Source organism: Taudactylus pleione, unplaced genomic scaffold, assembly GCF_031769625.1.
Source record: "Taudactylus pleione unplaced genomic scaffold, aTauple2 ptg000332l, whole genome shotgun sequence".
Taxonomy (NCBI): domain Eukaryota; kingdom Metazoa; phylum Chordata; class Amphibia; order Anura; family Myobatrachidae; genus Taudactylus; species Taudactylus pleione.
In genome coordinates this window covers 225,983-249,426 of record NW_028284733.1, presented here as the reverse complement: position 1 = coordinate 249,426, position 23,444 = coordinate 225,983, and the positions used below count along the sequence as shown (strand labels likewise).

The following is a 23,444-nucleotide window of genomic DNA, read 5'->3' as shown; positions in this document are numbered from 1 at the left end:
TACTTTGGGGGTTACAGCACCCTTTAATGGTCAAGCCAGCCGGCCCTTTACTTATGACACAGGCGCACGCTTGGCACTAGTTTGTTGATGCACGTGCGGCTACTGCGCACACAATTCACAAACACAGAAAATAATTTTTTTTTTGGTTTGGACTGGAGTGTACTTTCGGGGGTTACAGCACCCTTAACGGTCAAGCCAGCCGGCCCTTTACTTATGACACAGGCGCACGCTTGGCACTACTTTGTTGATGCACGTGCGGCTACTGCGCACACAATTCACAAACACAGAAAATAATTTTTTTTTGGTTTGGACTGGAGTGTACTTTCGGGGGTTACAGCACCCTTTAACGGTCCAGCCAGCCGGCCCTTTATTTATGACACAGGCGCACGCTTGGCACTACTTTGTTGATGCACGTGCGGCTACTGCGCACACAATTCACAAACACAGAAAATAATTTTTTTTTTGGTTTGGACTGGAGTGTACTTTCGGGGGTTACAGCACCCTTAACGGTCAAGCCAGCCGGCCCTTTACTTATGACACAGGTGCACGCTTGGCACTACTTTGTTGATGCACGTGCGGCTACTGCGCACACAATTCACAAACACAGAAAATAATTTTTTTTTTGGTTTGGACTGGAGTGTACTTTCGGGGGTTACAGCACCCTTAACGGTCAAGCCAGCCGGCCCTTTACTTATGACACAGGCGCACGCTTGGCACTACTTTGTTGATGCACGTGCGGCTACTGCGCACACAATTCACAAACACAGAAAATAATTTTTTTTTTGGTTTGGACTGGAGTGTACTTTCGGGGGTTACAGCACCCTTAACAGTCAAGCCAGCCGGCCCTTTACTTATGACACAGGCGCACGCTTGGCACTACTTTGTTGATGCACGTGCGGCTACTGCGCACACAATTCACAAACACAGAAAATATTTTTTTTTGGTTTGGACTGGAGTGTACTTTCGGGGGTTACAGCACCCTTTAACGGTCAAGCCAGCCGGCCCTTTACTTATGACACAGGCGCACGCTTGGCACTACTTTGTTGATGCACGTGCGGCTACTGCGCACACAATTCACAAACACAGAAAATATATTATTTTTTTAGCACTTGGGGGGAGCACCCCTGATGGACAGAGCACCCCCTGGACAACACTACAGCACTCCTTTAGGACTGGGACACTGCACAGGACTTTGGAGTGGACACAGCCCCTATGGAGAACTGACTGCACAACACAGTCCAGCCAGCCCCTATGGACTTTGAAGTAGTGGACACAGCCCCTATTAACAACAGCAGCACAACACAGCCAGCCCCTATGGACTTTGAAGTAGTGGACAACAGCAGCACTACACTACACTACACTACACAGCCCTAACTCCCACCCTCCCTCTTCACTGTCCACAGCCGAGTGAGAAAATGGCGCCGACGCGGGTACCTTATATAGGATCCAAAACCCGCGAGACTCGGAAGGCGGGATGATGACGTTTTGCCTCGATTTCAGATCCGAGTCAGGCGGGAAAAGTCGAGCCTGACTCGGATCGGACTCGGATCGGGGGGGCTCGGGGGGGTTCGGATTTCAGAAATCCGAACCCGCTCACCCCTAATTTACACCTATATATGCATTAACTTCCTACCTGAAAATAAACAAAAGGATTTCCCCACTGTGGCTAGAGATGCGAGATAAACTTTCACAGATATATGGCAGTGTGAGGGGTGTAATTAGGTATTTGAAGGCCCCATAGCAAAAGTTTGTAAGGGCCCCTATGTACCACCCAATGGTAAAAAATGTATATAACACAGAGGTTCCCAAACTCAGGACCTGATTCAGGGCCGCTCGCTAGATGCGTATGCTCGCACCCACCGTAAGCAAATTTGGGAAGGCAGGCGATCGCACGACAAGGCATTAGCACGCCCACTATGTCTTGGCATGCGATCGCTTTGTGTATGCTGACGCCCACCAGCCAGTCTTAAGATGCCCACTTGCGCACGTCATCTCCAGGAAGTGTATGCAACCATCGGTACATCGGGTACCAGTGGCTGCGATCGCAGCGCTTGTGGCTGACCATACCCTACCGCAACCACTGCGATCACTTCAGTGTAAAAAAAAGCCCGGTGACGTGTACTATGACGCTGTCTATAAATTATGCATGCCTCTGAAACGGCGTTGAGACGCTCAGGCACGCCTGCGTTTGCACCTCCACTCCCCCGTTTTTAATGGCCAGCCCCTGTCACAACCCAGAAACGGCTTCTCCTGTCACTCACTCTGCTGGGCTGTCTATGCGCAGCGAGCGAACGCTTCCTGATCTCTCGCTGTGGTTCGCGCACGCCCACTGCAATGCATACGCATGCGCACAATGTGAAAATCGTCCGGCTACGAGCGAACGCATCCTAGCGAGCGGGTCTGAATCAGGTCCTCAGTCCACAAGGCATCCTAACTGTACAGGTTTAAAGGATAACCATGCTTGGGGACAGGTGACTTAATTAGTACCTCATTTTTTTATTTAATCATCTCACTTTGAGGGGCCTATTCAACATACCTTAAAATTCGATGGAGGTAATTAGGTTAAGAACTCGCATTTACCCCCCCCCGTCCCACATTTACCTGCCCGCGCAGCAGCCTCCGGCTCCGTCCTGCTGGTCTGTCACATGTTCTCCCAGCAGAACACATTAAAGATTATAAAAAAAATAAAAAGTAAAAAAAATTTTTTTTCTAATCTTTATTGTGTTCTGCTGGGAGAACACAGTGTCCGACCAGCCTCCGGAGCCAGAGGACGCACCAGAGCGCCGGAGGGAGACGTCGGGAGACCTGTCCAGCTGTAAGCAGGTAAGTTTCACCTGCTATTCGCCACCTCACAGTGGCGGATAGTACCTCCATCAAATTCCAAAAATACATAATTTTCGGAATTTGATGAATACCATAATTTCCACATCCCCATACTAATGTACTAATGTACTAATGTATGGGGAGTGTGGAAATTAACGCAGGGGAACTTAACCAGGAGATATCAGTGATTTCTCCTGTGCTAAGTGGCTTCATGAATACTAAAATAACGTTATTTAAGGAAAATGTCCTTAAAAACGTTAATTTAGTGTTGATGAATAGGCCCCTGAGTGCTATATAAACAAAAATTATTATTATTATTATTATTATTATTATTATTATTATTATTATTATTATTATTATCTCAACTATGGATATTCTTAAAACCTGGACCGTTAGGGTGCCTTGAGGACCAAGTTTGGGAATCTCTGACACAACACATGGAACTTTGACAAGGAAGATGGCCCCATTCAGATCTGAGTCCCATAGCAACTGCACCCCTTGTACAGGGCTGTAGCTAGGGTAGTGCGGCCGGTGCCATCGCACAGGGCACCACAGGTCAGGCTTGGGCCTGTCAAATATCTGTTTAGTATCATACTTGCTTGTAGCTTCCTCTTATTTCATCCCCAGCATCTCCTGGCCTCTCCTATCTCTTCCCTGGCCCTTCCCCATGAAGCCATGGTCCTTTTTTTGCGTGTATTATGTCCCTTTGAAAAATGAGGGGGGCGCCAATGCTCTCTCTGTCACAGGGCACCAAAAAGTCTAGTTACGGCTCTGCCCTTGCACCTATGGTAGTTATGCCCATGGCAGGGTACATTGAGCAATTCAGTGAACGACTTTCTGAATAAAGTTGCTCTGACATATAAAGAAAGAAATCGCAGTACGTTTCCATCTCCTCCGCACGTCTAGTGACACTTTGCGGTCACATTAACACATTAAACAGGGGGGTGGCGCTGAGCGGAAGCTGCGCCATTCCATGCATCTCATAAAAAGATTTTACGCACAGCTATACATTTCAGGGGGACTCGGCAGGAGACAAACTGCTGACATCTTTGTAAAGTTTGGACTGTTTGTTTTAGTTTTTTTTTAGTTTTTTCTTTCTTTTTGTTTTGTTTTTTTTCTCTTTGTTGGTTTCTGCTGAACTGGGCCCTTCCACAGACTTTTTCATTCCAAAAAAACACCGTCAGGCTGTAATTATCCCCCATCCCACAATAGAAAGGCTTTCAGAGCCCTGACAATGGCGCTGATTGTAAGAGAGAGGGGTGGGGGAGGGAGGGCTGCGAGATTTGTGACTGACAGCTTCTCTCCCACAAATCCAGATGGGGCCCCCACATGCACACAATGACAGCCATTATAAAGCTGGCCAAATGAAAAGCCGCCTCGCGATTGGCTACAGCACGTGTCACTGCAGCACATGAGAGTAGCAGGAGACATAATGCTGTTTATAAAGGGACAACTACAGTATTTAACCATTCGGCTGACTCTTTCCTATAGATCCAGCGCTGCTGGCAACAGAGAGTTCCTGCATTAACTCTGTTTCGCGTACCGGCAATAACACGGCACATGTGCTGCTTTCATCAGCTCTCTGTATGCAATTTGCCATTGTGCAGCTTTCGTTTGTCACTGCGGTGACAGGAATTGGGCAAAGCTACAAGTCCAGATTTCTCACAAGCCGAATTGTGTTTGTGGAACGCAATGTTTCCCAGAGGTGAGCTACTGAGTCAGCTGCCGCAAGTGCGGACGGCAGTGGCAGTCGGGCCACTCGCCCATGGCACTACCACGACACTTCTACAAGTTGGGGCTGTTTGCTTGGCTGATCGCCTAGTTGCCGCTTCGTAACACCCATATCATGCACAGAGAGATCCGGCCTCGAACTGAGGCAGGGGCATATTTATAATGGGTCCAGGGGGGGCCCACACCGCACACTCTGCACTCATTGCATTCTTACCTCTCTGGAGTCCCATGTCGTTGCAGGTGTATGCGCTGTAAACAAACGGCTGGAAAATGTCCGCCGTGGCCGTTTTCCCGTTGTTTGTACATGCGCAGTACAGGGAAAATGGCCGCCGCTATAGACTCTGGGCACACTCTAGTGCCCAGAGTCTATTACTGCGGCGCCGGCCACCGGGACAGAGAGGAGGAGGCCCGTGATGGAGACTGCACATCGGCCCCCTCCTCTCTAGAAATGCCCCTGCACTGAGGGGTCTATTTACTACACCTTGCATGGCGATAAAGTGAATGGAGATAAAGTACCAGCCCCTGAGGGAGTCGGCGACTCTGGTATACTGTAATCCATGTTTATGCATAGTGCAGAGCATGCACAAAATATAAATGCATTGTACAGTATGCTGATAATCGCCAGAAATGGCCGTCTTTTGGTCTTGCGTACAACTCAGAATCCTGCCCATAATCTTCACATGTAAAGGCCACTTTCTGTGTCTCATAGATAGTCTGTAAACAGGTGGCGCCAGGTTATTCTGCTCTGCCTGTGGTCTGTGCGGTCAACCACCGACTATTATTGGCTGATCGATCGCTCTCTCTTCTCTTCCATTAGGAGGTTGGGTGAATCTTTATAGGTGAAGGTGGTAGTTCCGGGGAAGGGTGGGGCGGGGGGGGGGGGTGTTATTACCCAGCATAGTCATGGAGCTTATCCTACTGAATGGAGTATTGGATGGGCTTATTAATTCATGGTAGTGGCTTGCACCATATCAATTAAGAGGGTCTGATGCACTACAGAATGCAACTGCGAATGCATTAGCAATTACGCACGCAGTTCAACTGCGATAGTATGCTAATTTATTGCGATCGCAATGCCGTCGCAGCACTACATAAGGACGCCCACTTTACCTTACACAGAGCAAGACTGCGAATACATCGGTATAATCGAGGACCATCGCAGCCTCACGCACACTTGCACAAGCTCTGACCTCACTCAGGAATTGCTAAGTTTATCGCACGCTATCAGGCCTCAGGCTGTGTAGGGCATCACAGTGGATAATTTATGCACGCCCCTGCAACGGTGTTCAAATGCACTGGCACGCCTGCGTTTCCCCGACCACTTCCCCGTCACCTCCCACAAATGGCACTTCCTGTCAATCACTCTGCTATGAGTTTGTGTAGTCACTGCGATCACAGTCCCAATCGCAATGGCTTGTTCGCGCACGCGCACTGCGATTGCGTACACATGCACAGTACGCAACAATCGGCCGATTGCATGCGTATTAGCAACTGCGTCCTTGCTGAATCAGGCCGATAGTTCCCAAAATTGCTAAATGTGTGCCTCTGTAGTGTTTAGTCCATTGGTGACTCTGCAAATGCTGACATTTTTTTAATAGATGGATGGATTTGGGGGCCACCATGCCAGCATCTGTAGGGATGCAAAGTGTATTCTTGTATTGGACCTGGGTAGATTGGGGGTATTCCTAGTTGAGTAAGGGTTCCAGGGCACAAAAAATGATGCAACCACATGCCAAGACTAGATTTGGCTTTGCAAATTTAAATGCAATTTTCATCAACGTAAAAGTTCAAAGCAACGTAAAAGTTCAAAGCAATGTAAAAGTTCAAAGTAACGTAAAAGTTCAAAGCAACGCAGCAACGTAAAAGTTCAAAGCAACGTAAAAGATGATCAAATCAACTTAGCCATATCTAAATGTTTCCAAATATTTTGGAAATCAGCCAGATTGACCCCCCCCCCAAAAAATGCTGAATTAATATTTTTCACCGGAGGATTGGGCCAATCACTCTGCGTTGAACATAAAGAAGCCAATCAGCAAGCCTTAAGAAATGTCACATGTCTATATAGCCTCAGAAAAGGAGCCCCTCAGACATTCGCTCTGTACTAGGAGGAAAGGTCTGCGGGCCGAGGACACGTAATAACAGGCAGCACTGCAGAAAGTCCATAAATATTCTGCAGTAGCTCTAAAAACCAGACTCTGTATCCCTCTCCTTTTCGTTAGTGCCAGTCATTCCCCCCGGTGTGCTTTGGAGAGTGTCTTGTAATTCTCCAACTCATTATTGGACTTAACTGCCGATTCAGGGAACCTTTGATAATAACTAAAAGCAACAACCTGTAATTACACTTTTTCCATAAAAAAATGGATGTTTAGCGGCTGCAACCGACAACAGGTCCTCTGTCCGGACAAAAGGCAGAAAATGACGCGTCCCCTCCTTCCTGGTAATTGTGGATGCAAATGTATTAATTGAGTACACATCTTAGAAGGGGGCTATTGGTTATAATTATAAGACATAGAAAATACGCACATTATAGACGGCCGTGAGCCAGAGGCCTTGGATTGCTCTAATTAATATGTAATTATCTTTGCTGTGCCGTTTTCCGCACACTGTATTTATGCCTAATAAACGGATCAGATGACCGCTGACGGACAGCTGGATGGCCCTGATGACCGAGGTTCGGAGGTTAAACGGTAGTTGTGTTAGCCTGTTACCTTGTACAATGAGATAAGCCTGCGTGGTGTGGGGCTTATCCTGCGTCTGATAGGAGCAGGTGTAGAGTCCCTCGTCTGCCACATCCAGCTGGGTTATCAAGATGCTGAACTCAGTCTTGTTGTAGTTCAGTAACTGGACTCGGGGGTCGATGGACCATTTGTCGTTGCCTGCGTACAGGATGTTGGACCGGTTGAGCCACGCCACACGTGTCACCTGGTCATCGATGGAGCAGCTGGTGGAAGGAAATAAAAAATGCGGTCAGAGATTGGTCACGTGTGTAACACCCTGGAGACAGCATGTAAATAATAAGTCACTCGCATTCAGGCAGGGAAAGGATACCAATGGGGTGGATGGGATTGCAGCCTCAGGCCTCCACAGAATAATAGGCCCATTGTCATGGCCGCATGTTTGCCAAATTGTCACACGGACGGCCATAAATCATTAAAGTGTTAAAACTGTTCTTTTTTTAATTTTACTCACAAAATGATGCAATTTTACATATTTAGGGAAACACTGAAGCTGATTGCGTAGGGCGTGTACAGGCCCACATGACACTGGCCACACCCACACAGCACTGGTCACACCCACATGGCACTGGCCACACCCACTTGGCACAGGTCACACCGCAAAGCACAGGTCACACCCACACGGCACTGGTCACAACCTCCTCCCCCCTTCTGCAGAGACAGGAAGTCCCCTCTCAGACAGACTATTTCACCCTCATTGGGGATCATCAAGGTAACAGCATCTGAATGACTCACCATTTCAGGCAACTGACCAGAAATGGTGAAATGGCTTAGGGCAATGTTTCCCAGCTCCAGTTCTCAGGGACCTTTCACAGTGCATGTTTTCCAGATCTCCTAGTTGGTGCTCAGGTGTATTTATTACTGGCTGACACATTTTAAAAGACCCACAGGTGGAGCTAATTACTGAGGAGATGTTGAAAACATGCGCTTTTAGGGGTCCATGAGGGCTGGAGTTGGGAAACACCAGTTTAGGGACGGTATTGCTGCTTTGCTATGGACAAATATAATAGCATACAGTACCGCACCTATTCCTGGATAATGCCATCTGCAATGTAATAATCTCACACCACATTATACACAGTGTTTTACACAAATGAAAACGGTATTCTGCCTACAATATACTTACAATAACTGGAAACATTATAGGGTGGGATGTACTAAAGGGAAAATGCGGGCAAAAATCAGAAAACCACCATTTTCCTGAGTTTTGGACGCTTTTCCCGTATGTACCAAGCTCCGAAATGCATCAATTTTCGGAGCTTGCACCTGGTGGGCAACGCCATCTATGTATGGCGTTGCTCTATAGAAGCTAATGGGCTTCTTTGTGCATTGTGCACTGAGAGGGATACAATCGGCTCCCTCCCAGCATCCCTGCGGCGCGCGTGTCATACGACACATGCACAGAAGGCCTCCTGGGTCCTAAACCCAGAAGTCCAATCATCACAAAGACAGCTCTTTTTGGAAGATATGTCCTTTGCAATTTTAATCACAATTCTAGATACATACCGAGGTTATTAACGCCGGTATGTACCTGATAAATGACGGGATGTACCGCATACAAAATGTGATGCTTAGTACATCCCGTCCTATGCGTGGATTTGATATATCACTCAAGTCAAAATTAGAAAAAAAAGAAACATCGTCCGGCTACAGAGAGCTTACAATTTACATTAAAATATATATATAATTAGCGTTTTGTTACAGATCGTCAATACCATACTCGTACCTGTATAAATGTAGCAGCATCCTACTGTGGTGTTAGTGCATCACCGTGGCCCTGATTCATAAGTTATTCATCCTAAGCTATAATTACATTTTGATCATTATAATGGTACAGTATCTCGTGCTATGTTATCATTGCCCCTTACACAATAACCCCATATTTTATTGTATCATCTATTATCTGCATTAATAACCGCTTGACCCAGGGACATCAAGAGCCAGAAGGTCACCTCTCAACCTTATCTCCATCAAACGCTGGTGCACAGCAATCACCAGGACTCTTGTCATCGAAGGTTACATTCTCAAAGCCTACACAGGCTCCAGTTGATAGACATATCTTCGCCATCTCTTTCTCTCTACGATATAATACATTGCCTTCCAGCTGTGATATCGTGTCCCTCTCACAAAGACAGCACTTCACAGATTCAACATTTATAGCACTTGGTATGAAGTCATATCCAATAGCCCTATTATATTTCTGTATTTGAAAAGGACTTTCCAAAAACTCCATAGGCTCCAAGAGCTCTTTAATCCCGAACACAGTAGCCCAGGCGAGTCTTCAATGGCCACAGGGCTGTGAGAGGTTTCAGATGGCGTCTGATCAATGCACTGGAACATGTCTGCTTTTCCCCAAAACTGGAGGCAAATGAGGGACTACATTACATAGACCATCCATGCTCAAATAAGAGACCCGATGGCATTGGCCAAAGCAATCTGAACCAATGAGGATCGTTCACAAATATCCGTGTAAATGTTCTCTCACCGTTATTATGCAGCCGAGTGCAAGTTACCCTCTGCCGTCATCCAATTCCTATCTTCTTGTTAATATATTGTATATCGTGTCTCCCCCAAAGTGTAATCGTATCTCTGCGTATTGATGTTCCCACCCATTGCAACCTATGTCGTGCTCCCCAAAATGGCTGCCTCGTCTGGTACTTTCGCGCATGGGATGAATAATCTGCCAATCTGATGATTTTGTGGGTAACTCTCATTTTGGATTCACTGTCTGTAACCATGGTAGTGCGCCCAAGATGGCTGCCCCCTTTATAATATGTTTTGTTTCCTGAAAAAAAAGAAGTGTGCCGTGGAGAAAAGTGCTATGGTCATAAACATTGGTCTGAACTTAAAAATGATTATTATTTTAGACCAGGGCTTATTTATGAAGAGCAGGGCATTGTGGGCCGTATGCAAATTTGCACACAAGTCTGCAAGAGGACAGTTCTTATGACATTTAACAACTGTGCCTACGTCGTAACATGCAGTATACGCAACTTTATTCAGAGTCGTGCAGACGACACCTGAAACTATACTTGCGGCTTAGTGGCACATAGATTAAATTGCGCAGGTTAAAACGTCTCCATCAATATCTTATTCTCAAGTTCAATATTCATTAATTACCCCATTGTACTTCCAATGTCACTCTTCTGCGTAAATATTGGTACCACCGACGCACATCCGGCAGTCACAGAGCATTTACACCCAACCGCAGAGACTGCAAGTCTCCTCGTACGCAGACAGCTCTCATGCTGCGTATGCATACGCAGGGGCTAATTTACGCACGCCCATGATACGCCGTTCAAATGGAATGACGCTCCTGCGTATTTCCGACAACCCCCCCCCGTCACCACCCCCAAACGCTGACAGCCTGTCACTCACTTTGCGATGGATTCCTCTGCGCGTCCATAATTGCTTTACGATCGTGCGCAGTGCGGCTTACGCGCATGCGCAATGGCAAACAATCACGCGAACTGCGCCCGCTTCTGTGTCAGGCCCTAAGTACGAATTGTGCGTAACAAATGCTCAGGCCTATCATTAGTTTTTCTGGGCCAGACAGGAGGTTGTAAGAGCCCAGGTAGGAACAAAAATGGGAAATAAAAATGTCATAAATGAAATCAAATAACAAAAAAGTCCTTTTGGGGGTCCCCCTTCAACAGTACCTTGCAGGCCTATATAAAAACAGCTCTGCGTGCATTTAGTAGGAGCAAGGAATTTAGGTGAAATGAATTATAGCCAAGTTTGCCAATTGCCCTGGAGAAAGCGAGCGAGATAACTCAATATAGAACATCTGTAATGATATGGATTTATCTGCTTACAACAAATTCCTCGACAGCGTTGCTCCCCGGTGATATCCCTCAGAGATAGCTCCTAATTAGAGTCTGCATTTTTAATACATGCCGGTCTATAAGAGCGATCTATAATTTTTTTTCATTTCTTTATTTTTTTTTTTTAATGAAGCCATATTTTAAGGACACTCTCCTTAGGTCTACATGCGTCTCCCACTGTGCAAGATGCCGGCTCCACCAGCGCGCGCCTAAGAGAGAGCATTTTGTCGTCTGCTGTGCGAGGGCTCCTCTGGGAGGAATACCTTTTCCTATAATAATACTCCCCTGATAAGACATCACAGTCTCAACATGTCAGGGATTGATCTGGATTGCCGCCCGTGGAGAGATCATAATGTAGTTATGATTACTGTGAGACGGACACATAAATCAGGGGAGGGAGAATGCCGCTAACCCTTCCTCCGCCTGAGCGCTCCCACTTCTGCATTCATTACTGCCGCCCTGACATTTAGCCCCGGGCGGTAACGTCACATTGGCCACAGCAGTGATTACTTTTTTAATATTTTTTTTTTATTTTTTAAAGTCCTCTGGGGTTTTCTTTTTTGTTGGACTACAGTGATAACGGCAACCTGTGGTTCTCTATAAGTTGTGGAACTACAAGTCTAAGCATGCCCTAACATGGACATGATGGAAATCTACGACCGATGCAGAGGCATTATTAGCCAACCTATAAAACTAGTATTCAGGGACATAAGGTGCATGCAAATGCAAATTGGTATTACGTGGTTCTTCTGTCCGCCTAATATTACGGTGACTGATCTTGGCAATAATATAATTTTGCTGCATTCGAACATTGGCGGGATACATGACATCGCAATTTGCTTGCGATTCTTCCAGCCGCTCATCGCATGCACGTCGGCGTTAATTTACGCCGGTATGCATGAAGAAGAACTCAAAGGACCGCTCTCCCAACAAGAGCTGTCCTTTGCCAGAGAGGGGCTTCCAGGTTTATGACTCAGAAGTCCCACTGGCGGCATACTGCCCATGCGCAGAAAGACGCCTGTGCTGTGGGGTTGCTGGGACTCGGGCATCTCGGATAGAATCCCAAAGGGTGGTACATAGGGACCTTTAGAAACTTTTGCTATTGGGTCTTCAAATACCTAGTTACAACCCTGATTACGCTTCTCCACTCCACCGTGCAGATGGCCCTTCCAGAGCTTTTGCAGGTGGCGCCATCTTCCGTTTGATATATTATGAAGATGGTGCATTCGTAGATTATAAAAGGCTTTGCACAGAGCCAGAGGGCTCTATTTATCAAGCAGTGAAAAGTGTGGAGAAGTGAACTAGTGGAGAAGTTGCCCATAGCAACCAATCAGCTTTCAAGTAGCTTTTATCAAGTACAGTCTATAAAATATTAGGTAGAAGCTGATTGGTTGCTATGGGCCACTTCTCCACTGGTTTACTTCTCCATGATTTTCGCTGCTTGATAAATAGACCCCAAAGTCTTTACTATGACCTGTGCGGGCACCATCTTTATGAATATAGCACATGGGCAATTGTGCTGTAGGGAGGGCCCCGCTGCTGGCATACCGTTGTGGGTGCAGGGTGTGCACGGCGGGACCTCCTTTAACCACTCAGCACCCATTATAGTTACAGTACGCCAGTGCCTCTAGCATCTCCTGAAACGCTTGTCCCACAGGCAGGCTAGTACCGTGTTTCCCCGATAATAAGACACTGTCTTATTTTTTTTTTTTGTTAACAAAAACACCATAGGGCTTATTTTCGGGGTAGGTCTTATATTAATTTTGACAGCAGTGCCCTTATGCAGGCCCCCCCCTTGCAGAAGTGTCCCATATGCAGGCCACCCCCTTGCAGAAGTGTCCCATATGCAGGCCACCCCCTTGCAGAAGTGTCCCATATGCAGGCCACCCCCTTGCAGGCCCCCTTGCAGAAGTGCCCCTTATGCAGGCCCCCCCCTTGCAGAAGTGCCCCTTATGCATGCCCCCCCTTGTGGAAGTGCCGCTTATGCATGCCCCCCCCTTGTGGAAGTGCCGCTTATGCATGCCCCCACCTTGCAGGCCCCCTTGTGGAAGTGCCGCTTATGCAGGTCCCCCCCTGTAGCAGTGTCCCTTACTGTAGTGAACTTACCTGACTCGCCGCCGTCCGGGATGCCGCTCTCACCCGCGCGCTGACTGGATCTAACATGATCCAGCAGGCGTGGCCGCACAGGATCCTCAGCGCGCCGGTGACGTCATGACGTCACCCGCGCACTGCATGACTGGGAACGCTGGTCTCTGCAGCGTTCCCAGCTGAAAATGAGTTCAGGTAGGTCTTATTTTCGGGGTAGAGCTTAATTTGGACCGGGTTTCAAAATTTGGGGTAGGTCTTATTTTCGGGGAAACACGGTATGTATGTAATACATGAAAGGAGCTAAATATTCCCATGTATTTGCCACTTTCTGACATTACCTATGTGTAAAGTTCCGCTGAGGTGCTTAGGCTTACAGAACAAGACCGTGGCGTTGGCGGAGTAGCAGAGGTCTAGGTTAGGGGTGAGCGGGTTCGGATTTCTGAAATCCGAACCCCCCCGAGCCCCCCCGATCCGAGTCCGATCCGAGTCAGGCTCGACTTTTCCCGCCTGACTCGGATCTGAAATCGAGGCAAAACGTCATCTTCCCGCCTTCCGAGTCTCGCGGGTTTTGGATCCTATATAAGGTACACACGTCGGCGCCATTTTCTCACTCGGCTGTGGACAGTGAAGAGGGAGGGTGGGAGTTAGGGCTGTGTAGTGTAGTGTAGTGTAGTGCTGCTGTTGTCCACTACTTCAAAGTCCATAGGGGCTGGCTGTGTTGTGCTGTGCTGCTGTTGTTAATAGGGGCTGTGTCCACTACTTCAAAGTCCATAGGGGCTGGCTGGACTGTGTTGTGCAGTCAGTTCTCCATAGGGGCTGTGTCCACTCCAAAGTCCTGTGCAGTGTCCCAGTCCTAAAGGAGTGCTGTAGTGTTGTCCAGGGGGTGCTCTGTCCATCAGGGGTGCTCCCCCCAAGTGCTAAAAAAATAATATATTTTCTGTGTTTGTGAATTGTGTGCGCAGTAGCCGCACGTGCATCAACAAAGTAGTGCCAAGCGTGCGCCTGTGTCATAAGTAAAGGGCCGGCTGGCTTGACCGTTAAGGGTGCTGTAACCCCCGAAAGTACACTCCAGTCCAAACCAAAAAAAAAATTATTTTCTGTGTTTGTGAATTGTGTGCGCAGTAGCCGCACGTGCATCAACAAAGTAGTGCCAAGCGTGCGCCTGTGTCATAAGTAAAGGGCCGGCTGGCTTGACCGTTAAGGGTGCTGTAACCCCCGAAAGTACACTCCAGTCCAAACCAAAAAAAAAATTATTTTCTGTGTTTGTGAATTGTGTGCGCAGTAGCCGCACGTGCATCAACAAAGTAGTGCCAAGCGTGCGCCTGTGTCATAAGTAAAGGGCCGGCTGGCTTGACCGTTAAGGGTGCTGTAACCCCCGAAAGTACACTCCAGTCCAAACCAAAAAAAATATTATTTTCTGTGTTTGTGAATTGTGTGCGCAGTAGTCGCACGTGCATCAACAAAGTAGTGCCAAGCGTGCGCCTGTGTCATAAGTAAAGGGCCGGCTGGCTTGACCGTTAAGGGTGCTGTAACCCCCGAAAGTACACTCCAGTCCAAACCAAAAAAAAAATTATTTTCTGTGTTTGTGAATTGTGTGCGCAGTAGCCGCACGTGCATCAACAAAGTAGTGCCAAGCGTGCGCCTGTGTCATAAGTAAAGGGCCGGCTGGCTTGACCGTTAAGGGTGCTGTAACCCCCGAAAGTACACTCCAGTCCAAACCAAAAAAAATATTATTTTCTGTGTTTGTGAATTGTGTGCGCAGTAGTCGCACGTGCATCAACAAAGTAGTGCCAAGCGTGCGCCTGTGTCATAAGTAAAGGGCCGGCTGGCTTGACCGTTAAAGGGTGCTGTAACCCCCAAGTACACTCCAGTCCAAACCAAAAAAAAAATTATTTTCTGTGTTTGTGAATTGTGTGCGCAGTAGCCGCACGTGCATCAACAAAGTAGTGCCAAGCGTGCGCCTGTGTCATAAGTAAAGGGCCGGCTGGCTTGACCGTTAAGGGTGCTGTAACCCCCGAAAGTACACTCCAGTCCAAACCAAAAAAAAAATTATTTTCTGTGTTTGTGAATTGTGTGCGCAGTAGCCGCACGTGCATCAACAAAGTAGTGCCAAGCGTGCGCCTGTGTCATAAGTAAAGGGCCGGCTGGCTTGACCGTTAAAGGGTGCTGTAACCCCCGAAAGTACACTCCAGTCCTAACCAAAAAAAAATTATTTTCTGTGTTTGTGAATTGTGTGCGCAGTAGCCGCACGTGCATCAACAAAGTAGTGCCAAGAGTGCGCCTGTGTCATAAGTAAAGGGCCGGCTGGCTTGACCGTTAAGGGTGCTGTAACCCCCGAAAGTACACTCCAGTCCAAACCAAAAAAAAAATTATTTTCTGTGTTTGTGAATTGTGTGCGCAGTAGCCGCACGTGCATCAACAAAGTAGTGCCAAGCGTGCGCCTGTGTCATAAGTAAAGGGCCGGCTGGCTTGACCGTTAAGGGTGCTGTAACCCCCGAAAGTACACTCCAGTCCAAACCAAAAAAAAATTATTTTCTGTGTTTGTGAATTGTGTGCGCAGTAGCCGCACGTGCATCAACAAAGTAGTGCCAAGCGTGCGCCTGTGTCATAAGTAAAGGGCCGGCTGGCTTGACCGTTAAGGGTGCTGTAACCCCCGAAAGTACACTCCAGTCCAAACCAAAAAAAATATTATTTTCTGTGTTTGTGAATTGTGTGCGCAGTAGTCGCACGTGCATCAACAAAGTAGTGCCAAGCGTGCGCCTGTGTCATAAGTAAAGGGCCGGCTGGCTTGACCGTTAAAGGGTGCTGTAACCCCCAAGTACACTCCAGTCCAAACCAAAAAAAAAATTATTTTCTGTGTTTGTGAATTGTGTGCGCAGTAGCCGCACGTGCATCAACAAAGTAGTGCCAAGCGTGCGCCTGTGTCATAAGTAAAGGGCCGGCTGGCTTGACCGTTAAGGGTGCTGTAACCCCCGAAAGTACACTCCAGTCCAAACCAAAAAAAAAATTATTTTCTGTGTTTGTGAATTGTGTGCGCAGTAGCCGCACGTGCATCAACAAAGTAGTGCCAAGCGTGCGCCTGTGTCATAAGTAAAGGGCCGGCTGGCTTGACCGTTAAAGGGTGCTGTAACCCCCGAAAGTACACTCCAGTCCTAACCAAAAAAAAATTATTTTCTGTGTTTGTGAATTGTGTGCGCAGTAGCCGCACGTGCATCAACAAAGTAGTGCCAAGCGTGCGCCTGTGTCATAAGTAAAGGGCCGGCTGGCTTGACCGTTAAGGGTGCTGTAACCCCCGAAAGTACACTCCAGTCCAAACCAAAAAAAATATTATTTTCTGTGTTTGTGAATTGTGTGCGCAGTAGTCGCACGTGCATCAACAAAGTAGTGCCAAGCGTGCGCCTGTGTCATAAGTAAAGGGCCGGCTGGCTTGACCGTTAAAGGGTGCTGTAACCCCCAAGTACACTCCAGTCCAAACCAAAAAAAAAATTATTTTCTGTGTTTGTGAATTGTGTGCGCAGTAGCCGCACGTGCATCAACAAAGTAGTGCCAAGCGTGCGCCTGTGTCATAAGTAAAGGGCCGGCTGGCTTGACCGTTAAAGGGTGCTGTAACCCCCGAAAGTACACTCCAGGCCAAACCAAAAAAAAATTATTTTCTGTGTTTGTGAATTGTGTGCGCAGTAGCCGCACGTGCATCAACAAAGTAGTGCCAAGAGTGCGCCTGTGTCATAAGTAAAGGGCCGGCTGGCTTGACCGTTAAAGGGTGCTGTAACCCACAAAGTACACTCCAGTCCAAACCAAAAAAAAAATTATTTTCTGTGTTTAGCCGCACGTATATATCAAATCGATATAACATAAATGGAGGACCAAACTTTCTCCGATAAAAATAAAATAGAGAAAGATCAAGAACCACTTCCTCCTAGTGCTGAAGCTGCTGCCACTAGTCATGACATAGACGATAACATGCCATCAACGTCGTCTGCCAAGGCCGATGCCCAATGTCATAGTAGAGGGCACATACAATCCCAAATGGCAAAGTTCAGGAAAATGACCTTGAAAAAGACATTTAAATCAGCTGAAGAGAAACGTAAACTTGCCAATATGCCATTTACGACACGGAGTGGCAAGGAACGGCTAAGGTCGATCCCTAGTATGTTCATGACTAGTGGTTCAGCTTCACATGACGATGGAAGCCCTCCTCCCACTAAAAAAATCAAAAGAGTTAAGCTGGCAAAAGCACAGCGAAGAACTGTGCTTTCTAAGAAGATATCACAAATCCCCAAGGAGAGTCCAAGTGTGGTGGTGGTTGCGATGCCTGACCTTCCCAGCACTGGACGGGAAGAGGTGGCTCTTTCCACCATTTGCACGCCCCCTGCAAGTGCTGAAAGGAGCACCCACAGTCCACTTGCTGATATGCAAATTGAAGATGTCACTGTTGAAGTACAACAGGATGAGGATACTGGTGTAGCTGGCGCTGAGGAGGAAGTTGGCGAGGAGGATTCTGATGGTGATGTGGTTTGTTTAAATCAGGCTCCGGGGGAGACAGTTGTTGTCCGTGGGATGAAAAAGCCCATCACGGTCATGCCTGGGCAGAAGACCAAACATTCCACCTCTTTGGTCTGGCAATATTTCTATCCAAATCCGGACAACAACTGTCTTGCCATATGTACCATATGTAAAGGTGAAATAAGTAGGGGTAGGGACGTCAACCACCTAGGAACATCCTCCCTTATACGGCACCTGCAGCGCGTTCATAAAAAGTTACTGTCAAGTTCAGAAACTTTGGCTAAGACCGTAAGCAGTCCAGGGACACCTAAATCCCGTTGTCCTGTTGTATCCAAGCGCCTGCAAACCACACCGTCAACTCCCTCCTCGTCAATTTCCTCCTTAGTCAGGATCGGAAGTAGTCCTGCAGGCCATGTCACTGGCATGACTGACTCTCCTATCCGGGATTCCTCTGGAGGATCCTGCATTGCTACGCCTACTGCTGCCGCTGCTGCTGTTGCTGCTGCTGGGAGTCGTTCATCATCCCAGAGAGGAAGTAGGAACACCACTACTTTTACTAAACAATTGACCCTCCAACAGTCCTTAGCGAGGAGGATGAAGTACGACAGCAGTCATCCTGAAGCAAAACGTATAACTGAGGCCTTGACTGCTATGTTGGTGTTAGACGTGCGTCCGGTATCCGCCATTAGTGCAGTGGGATTTAGACAATTGATGGAGGTAGTGTGTCCCCGGTTCCAAATCCCGTCTAGATTCCACTTCACTAGGCAGGCGATACCGAGACTGTACAGAAACGTCAGAAAAAGTGTCCTCAGTGTCCTGAAAAATGCCGTTGTACACAATGTCCACTTAACCACGGACATGTGGACAAGTGGAACAGGGCAGACTAAGGACTATATGACTGTGACAGCCCACTGGGTAGATGTATCACCTTACGCAGCAACAGCAGCAGCGTCACCAGTAGCAGCATCTCAGAAACGCCAGCTCGTTACAAGGCAGGCTACGCTGTGTATCACCGGTTTCAGTAAGAGGCACACCGCCGACAACCTCTTAGAGAAACTGAGGGAAATCATCGCCCAGTGGCTTACCCCACTTAGACTCTCCTGGGGATTTGTGATATCTGACAGCGCCACCAATATTGTGCGGGCATTACATCTGGGCAAATTCCAGCACGTCCCATGTTTTGCTCACACAATAAACTTGGTGGTGCAGAATTTTCTGAAAAGCGACAGGGGCGTGCAGGAGACGCTTTGGGTGGCCCGAAAAATTTCTGGCCACTTTCGCCATTCAGCGACTGCGTGCCGAAGACTGGAGCGCCAGCAAACACTCTTGAACCTGCCCCGCCATCACCTGAAGCAAGAGGTTGTGACGCGGTGGAACTCAACCCTCTATATGCTTCAGAGGATGGAGGAGCAGCAAAAGGCCATACAAGCCTATACATCCACCTATGACATAGGCAAAGGAGGGGGTATGCACCTGACTCAAGCGCAGTGGAGAATGATTTCCGTGTTGTGCAAGGTTCTCCAGCCCTTCGAACTTGCCACACGTGAAGTCAGTTCAGACACAGCCAGCTTGAGTCAGGTCATTCCCCTCATCAGGCTTTTGCAGAAGCAGCTGGAGAAAGTGAAGGAGGAGCTAAGACGGAGCGATTCCGCTCGGCATGTGGGACTTGTGGATGAAGCCCTTCATTCGCTTTGCCAGGATTCCAGGGTGGTCAATCTGTTGAAATCAGACCACTACATTTTGGCCACCGTGCTTGATCCTAGGTTTAAAGCCTATGTGGTGTCTCTCTTTCCAGCCGACACAAGCCTGCAGAGGTGCAAAGACCTGCTGGTGAACACACTGTCAGCTGAAGCGGAACGTGACACGTCAACGGCTCCTTCTTCATTTTCTCCCGCAACTGGGGCTGCCAGGAAAAAACTTAGGTATCCTAAGCAACCCGCTGGCGGTGATGCAGGGCAGGCAGGACCAAGTTTGGACATCTGGTCCGGACTGAAGGACCTGGCAACAATTTCTGACATGTCTACTGTCACTGCATATGATACTGTCACCATTGACAGAATGGTGGAGGATTACATCGGTGACAGCATCCAAGTAGGCATGTCAGACAGTCCATACCTGTACTGGCAGGAAAAAGAGGCAATTTGGAGGCCCCTGTACAAGCTGGCTCTATTTTACCTGAGTTGCCCCCCCTCCAGTGTGTACTCCGAAAGAGTGTTTAGTGCAGCCGGGAACCTTGTCAGCGAAAGGCGTAGGAGGTTGCTTCCACAGAATGTGGAGAAGATGATGTTCATCAAAATGAATTATCAGCTCTTCCAGGGAGACCAGCCTCCAGAAGGTACAGAGGGACCTGTGGTGGTGGATTCAAGTGGGGACGAGTTAATACTTTGTGAGGATGAGGATGTACACACTGAAGAGGGTGAGGAATCGGTGGATGAGGAGGATGAGGATGACATCTTGCCTCCGTAGAGCCAGTTTGTGCAGGGACACATTAATTGCCAGCTTGTTTTGTGGGGGCCCAAACGAACCAATCATTTCAGCCACAGTTGTGTGGCAGACCCTGGCGCTGAAATGATTGATTTGTTAAAGTGTGCATGTCCTGTTTATACAACATAAGGGTGGGTGGGAGGGCCCAAGGACAATTCCATCTTGCACTTCTTTTTTTTCTTTGCATTATGTACAGTTTGGGGCCTAGTTTTTCTAACTGCCATCCTGTCTGCCACTGCAGTGTCACTCCTAGATGGGTCACGTGTTTGTGCCGCCCACTCGTGTCGCTTAGCATAGTCATCCAGCTACCTCGGTGCAACCTTTTGGACATAAAAACACTATTGTGAGGTGTGAGGTGTTCAGAATAGACTGGAAATTAGTGGAAATTAAGGTTATTGAGGTTAATAATAGCATAGGAGCAGAGAAACCAACAAATTCTGTGATTTTAGCTGTTTTTATGCTTTTTTTAAAAAAAATACAGATCCAAAACACAAAACCCAGAACCCAAAACACGGAAGGGTGGTTTTGGCAAAACCAATCCAGATCCAAAACACGAAGAAAGATCCAGATCCAAAACCAAAACACAAAACACGAAAAGTGGCCGGTGCACACCCCTAGTCTAGGTGCAATCAGGGCTTTCCTTGGAAAGTACGGGTTGAGCCCCTTTGTGGTCCCAGCTTTCAGCAGCAGTTCGGAAACTGGGTTTCATTTTCAGGCTGGAGATTCTGATAATGGACCAAGTGACCAAATGTAATAGACCGCGATTTGCGGGAGCCGGCTCGATTCCAGCCAGATACTCTCTAGATTAAGACCAAAAGCAATCTCCTATCGGGGCCTATTTATCAAGTAATATTTGCGGGATATTCCCCGAAAACAGCAATTTTTGGGGCATACCCGCAAATATTACGTATCCCCTGGATGTACAATGGAGGGAGCGCATCAGATATCTCCGTATCTGCCACGGCCCCTGCGTTTTCGACAGCAGCCGCTGCCCCCATAGGCTGCAAAGCTGTCACTGTTTTGGACCTGATAGGTCATGCCATCTCCACATGGCGTTAACCTATAGTAACCTATAGGATACAGTGCGCAAAAATTACCGGTAGGGTTCCTCCGGCAATGGCCATTAGAACGCATCTGCGCCGGAGTCCCGGTAGAGGAGTGCTGATACAACATTAACACATCACAGGGACGGGTTCCTCTCTGATTCCCTGTCCCTACGGGTGTATATTGATACATAGGCGCGGTGCCGCGAATAGCGACAATAAGAAATTACAATTATCGTCTCTAAAACCTGATAATTGATAAATATGCCCCATAGTCTTCATGCAATACATCTTACCATTTCCTGTTGCATGTGCATTTGGCGTTTGTGGTAGGATCTCCTGAGAGTACAAGGATGAACAATACCCAGAGCTTCTCTACTTCATCCTGCTCTTCCTCAATCAGATTGCAGGGGAAGACTGTAGAGTAGGTATCTTTGAACAATACTCCCTGATTATCTGCTTCATTATAAGTCATCTTGGAATCCGGTGTTATATGGGCAGAGAACATTGTGCATCGCGCGCCATTAGTGTCTCCAGGAACTAGTGAGCTGATAACTTGCATTAAAAAGAATTTCATTCGCCTGGCCAAAATGGCGGCCTCTACTGTCTTTAAGCAATCGGTGTTTTTTTTTTTATCACGAACGCTGGAGTCCCGCTTTGTTGCCTTAGTTAACCCCATCACCATCAAAGGACAGCAAAGCAATGCGTACAGTCATAGACTCTGTCAGCTGACAAACAGGACAGGCAGTATTAATGCAAAGCTGTCATGATATGCAACCGTTCTGCAGTTGTACAACATCGTGTTTCTTTGTTATCGACCCCTGGAAGGTCACGTCGGGCATCTGTCACAGCAAAGGAAATATGTACTCTGCTCCCTTGGATTTGTTTTCTGACTGATGCACATGGATCTGAATAATGGCGATTTTTATTAAAGCGCAGAGGATAAAAATGCAGGGAGGTGAGGCGGGAAAACAGGTGGACATGTGAGAAAAGCAGGAGAAATGGAAATGCAAAAGATACAGATTATTCTACAATATACCTGAGACCCTGTTCCCCAATGTATGGTGCTATAAATATACATTATTACAATACAAACCGTCTGGTGCGTTCTTAAATTAGAATTTGCAGTAGCCTTGATGAAAGCTGACATTTCATTGGTCGCTTGGCAGACCTGACAACTCACATGACTCACCTACCATCTACTGTGCCATTTGGCGGAGTCACGTGGACTCACTGGGACGAAACTGCTGTGGCTGTCCCACTGATAGGGAAATGCCAAGCACTGTCATTGGTTCCTAGCGCTGTCCTCGCTTTCTACTTATGATATCCATGTAATGAGTGCACTATCTGAGAGGCCAACAGCCAGAACTATTGACTAAGTCACAGGTTCTCAAACTCGGTCCTCAGGACCCCAAACAGTGCATGTTTTCCAGGTCCCCTCACAGAATCACAAGTGAAATACTTAGCTCCACCTGTGAATTTTTTAAAATGTATCAGTGAGTAATGAATACACCTGTGCACCTGCTGGGTGACCTGTAAAACGTGACCTGTGTGGGGTCCTGAGGACCGAGTTTGAGAACCACTGGACTAAGTAAACCGCTAAGTAAACCGCACCTTCCTGTTAGCTGTCATGATATGGATGTTCACACACTAGCCCTGATTCAGACCCACTCGCAGGTCTGAAGGGCGTTTTTTTTTTGACCGACCTTCTGGCCTCTCGCTAAGCTGTGGGTGACCACCCACAGCTTTAGCGAGCAGCCAGGTGATGGTCGCGATGGTCGCGACCATCGGGGCTTGCGACGAGACCCTTGTGGTAGGGTCTTGTTCCCACAAGCCCCAGTGAGCTTCCAGCTCTAAATTGAGCCGGAAGCTCACCACTGGTGATGTCAGTGGTGCCTCCCACAAACGGCAGGCGTTCCTTTGGGAACGCCTCCGCTTGTGTAGCCACCCCCCTGCCCGCCTCCAAAACGGGGCGAGCTGTCAATCACAATCGTCAGCCGCCCCATTTTGGTGCGAAACCCACAGCGATGGAGTGTCCGTCGCTGGCCGGGTCTAGCGCATGCGACCATTGGGGCTTGCGACGAGACCTTTGTGGTAGGGTCTCGTTCCCACAAGCCCCAGTGAGCTTCCAGCTCTAAATTGAGCCGCAAGCTCACCACTGACATCACTGGTGATGTCAGTGGTGCCTCCCACAAACAGCAGGCGTTCCTTTG

The 23,444-nt window shown here is 47.8% G+C and overlaps 1 protein-coding gene across 1 annotated transcript in view; it reads right to left on the bottom strand.

Moving 5' to 3' along the window:
* Window positions 1-23,444, bottom strand: part of IGLON5 (IgLON family member 5) — a 145,336-nt gene that overhangs the window by 92,198 nt on the left and 29,694 nt on the right. Inside the window, exon 2 of the mRNA XM_088443607.1 lies at window positions 7,263-7,495. Coding sequence (XP_088299733.1) covers window positions 7,263-7,495 — 233 coding nt within the window. The remainder of the gene's footprint in view (window positions 1-7,262; window positions 7,496-23,444) is intronic.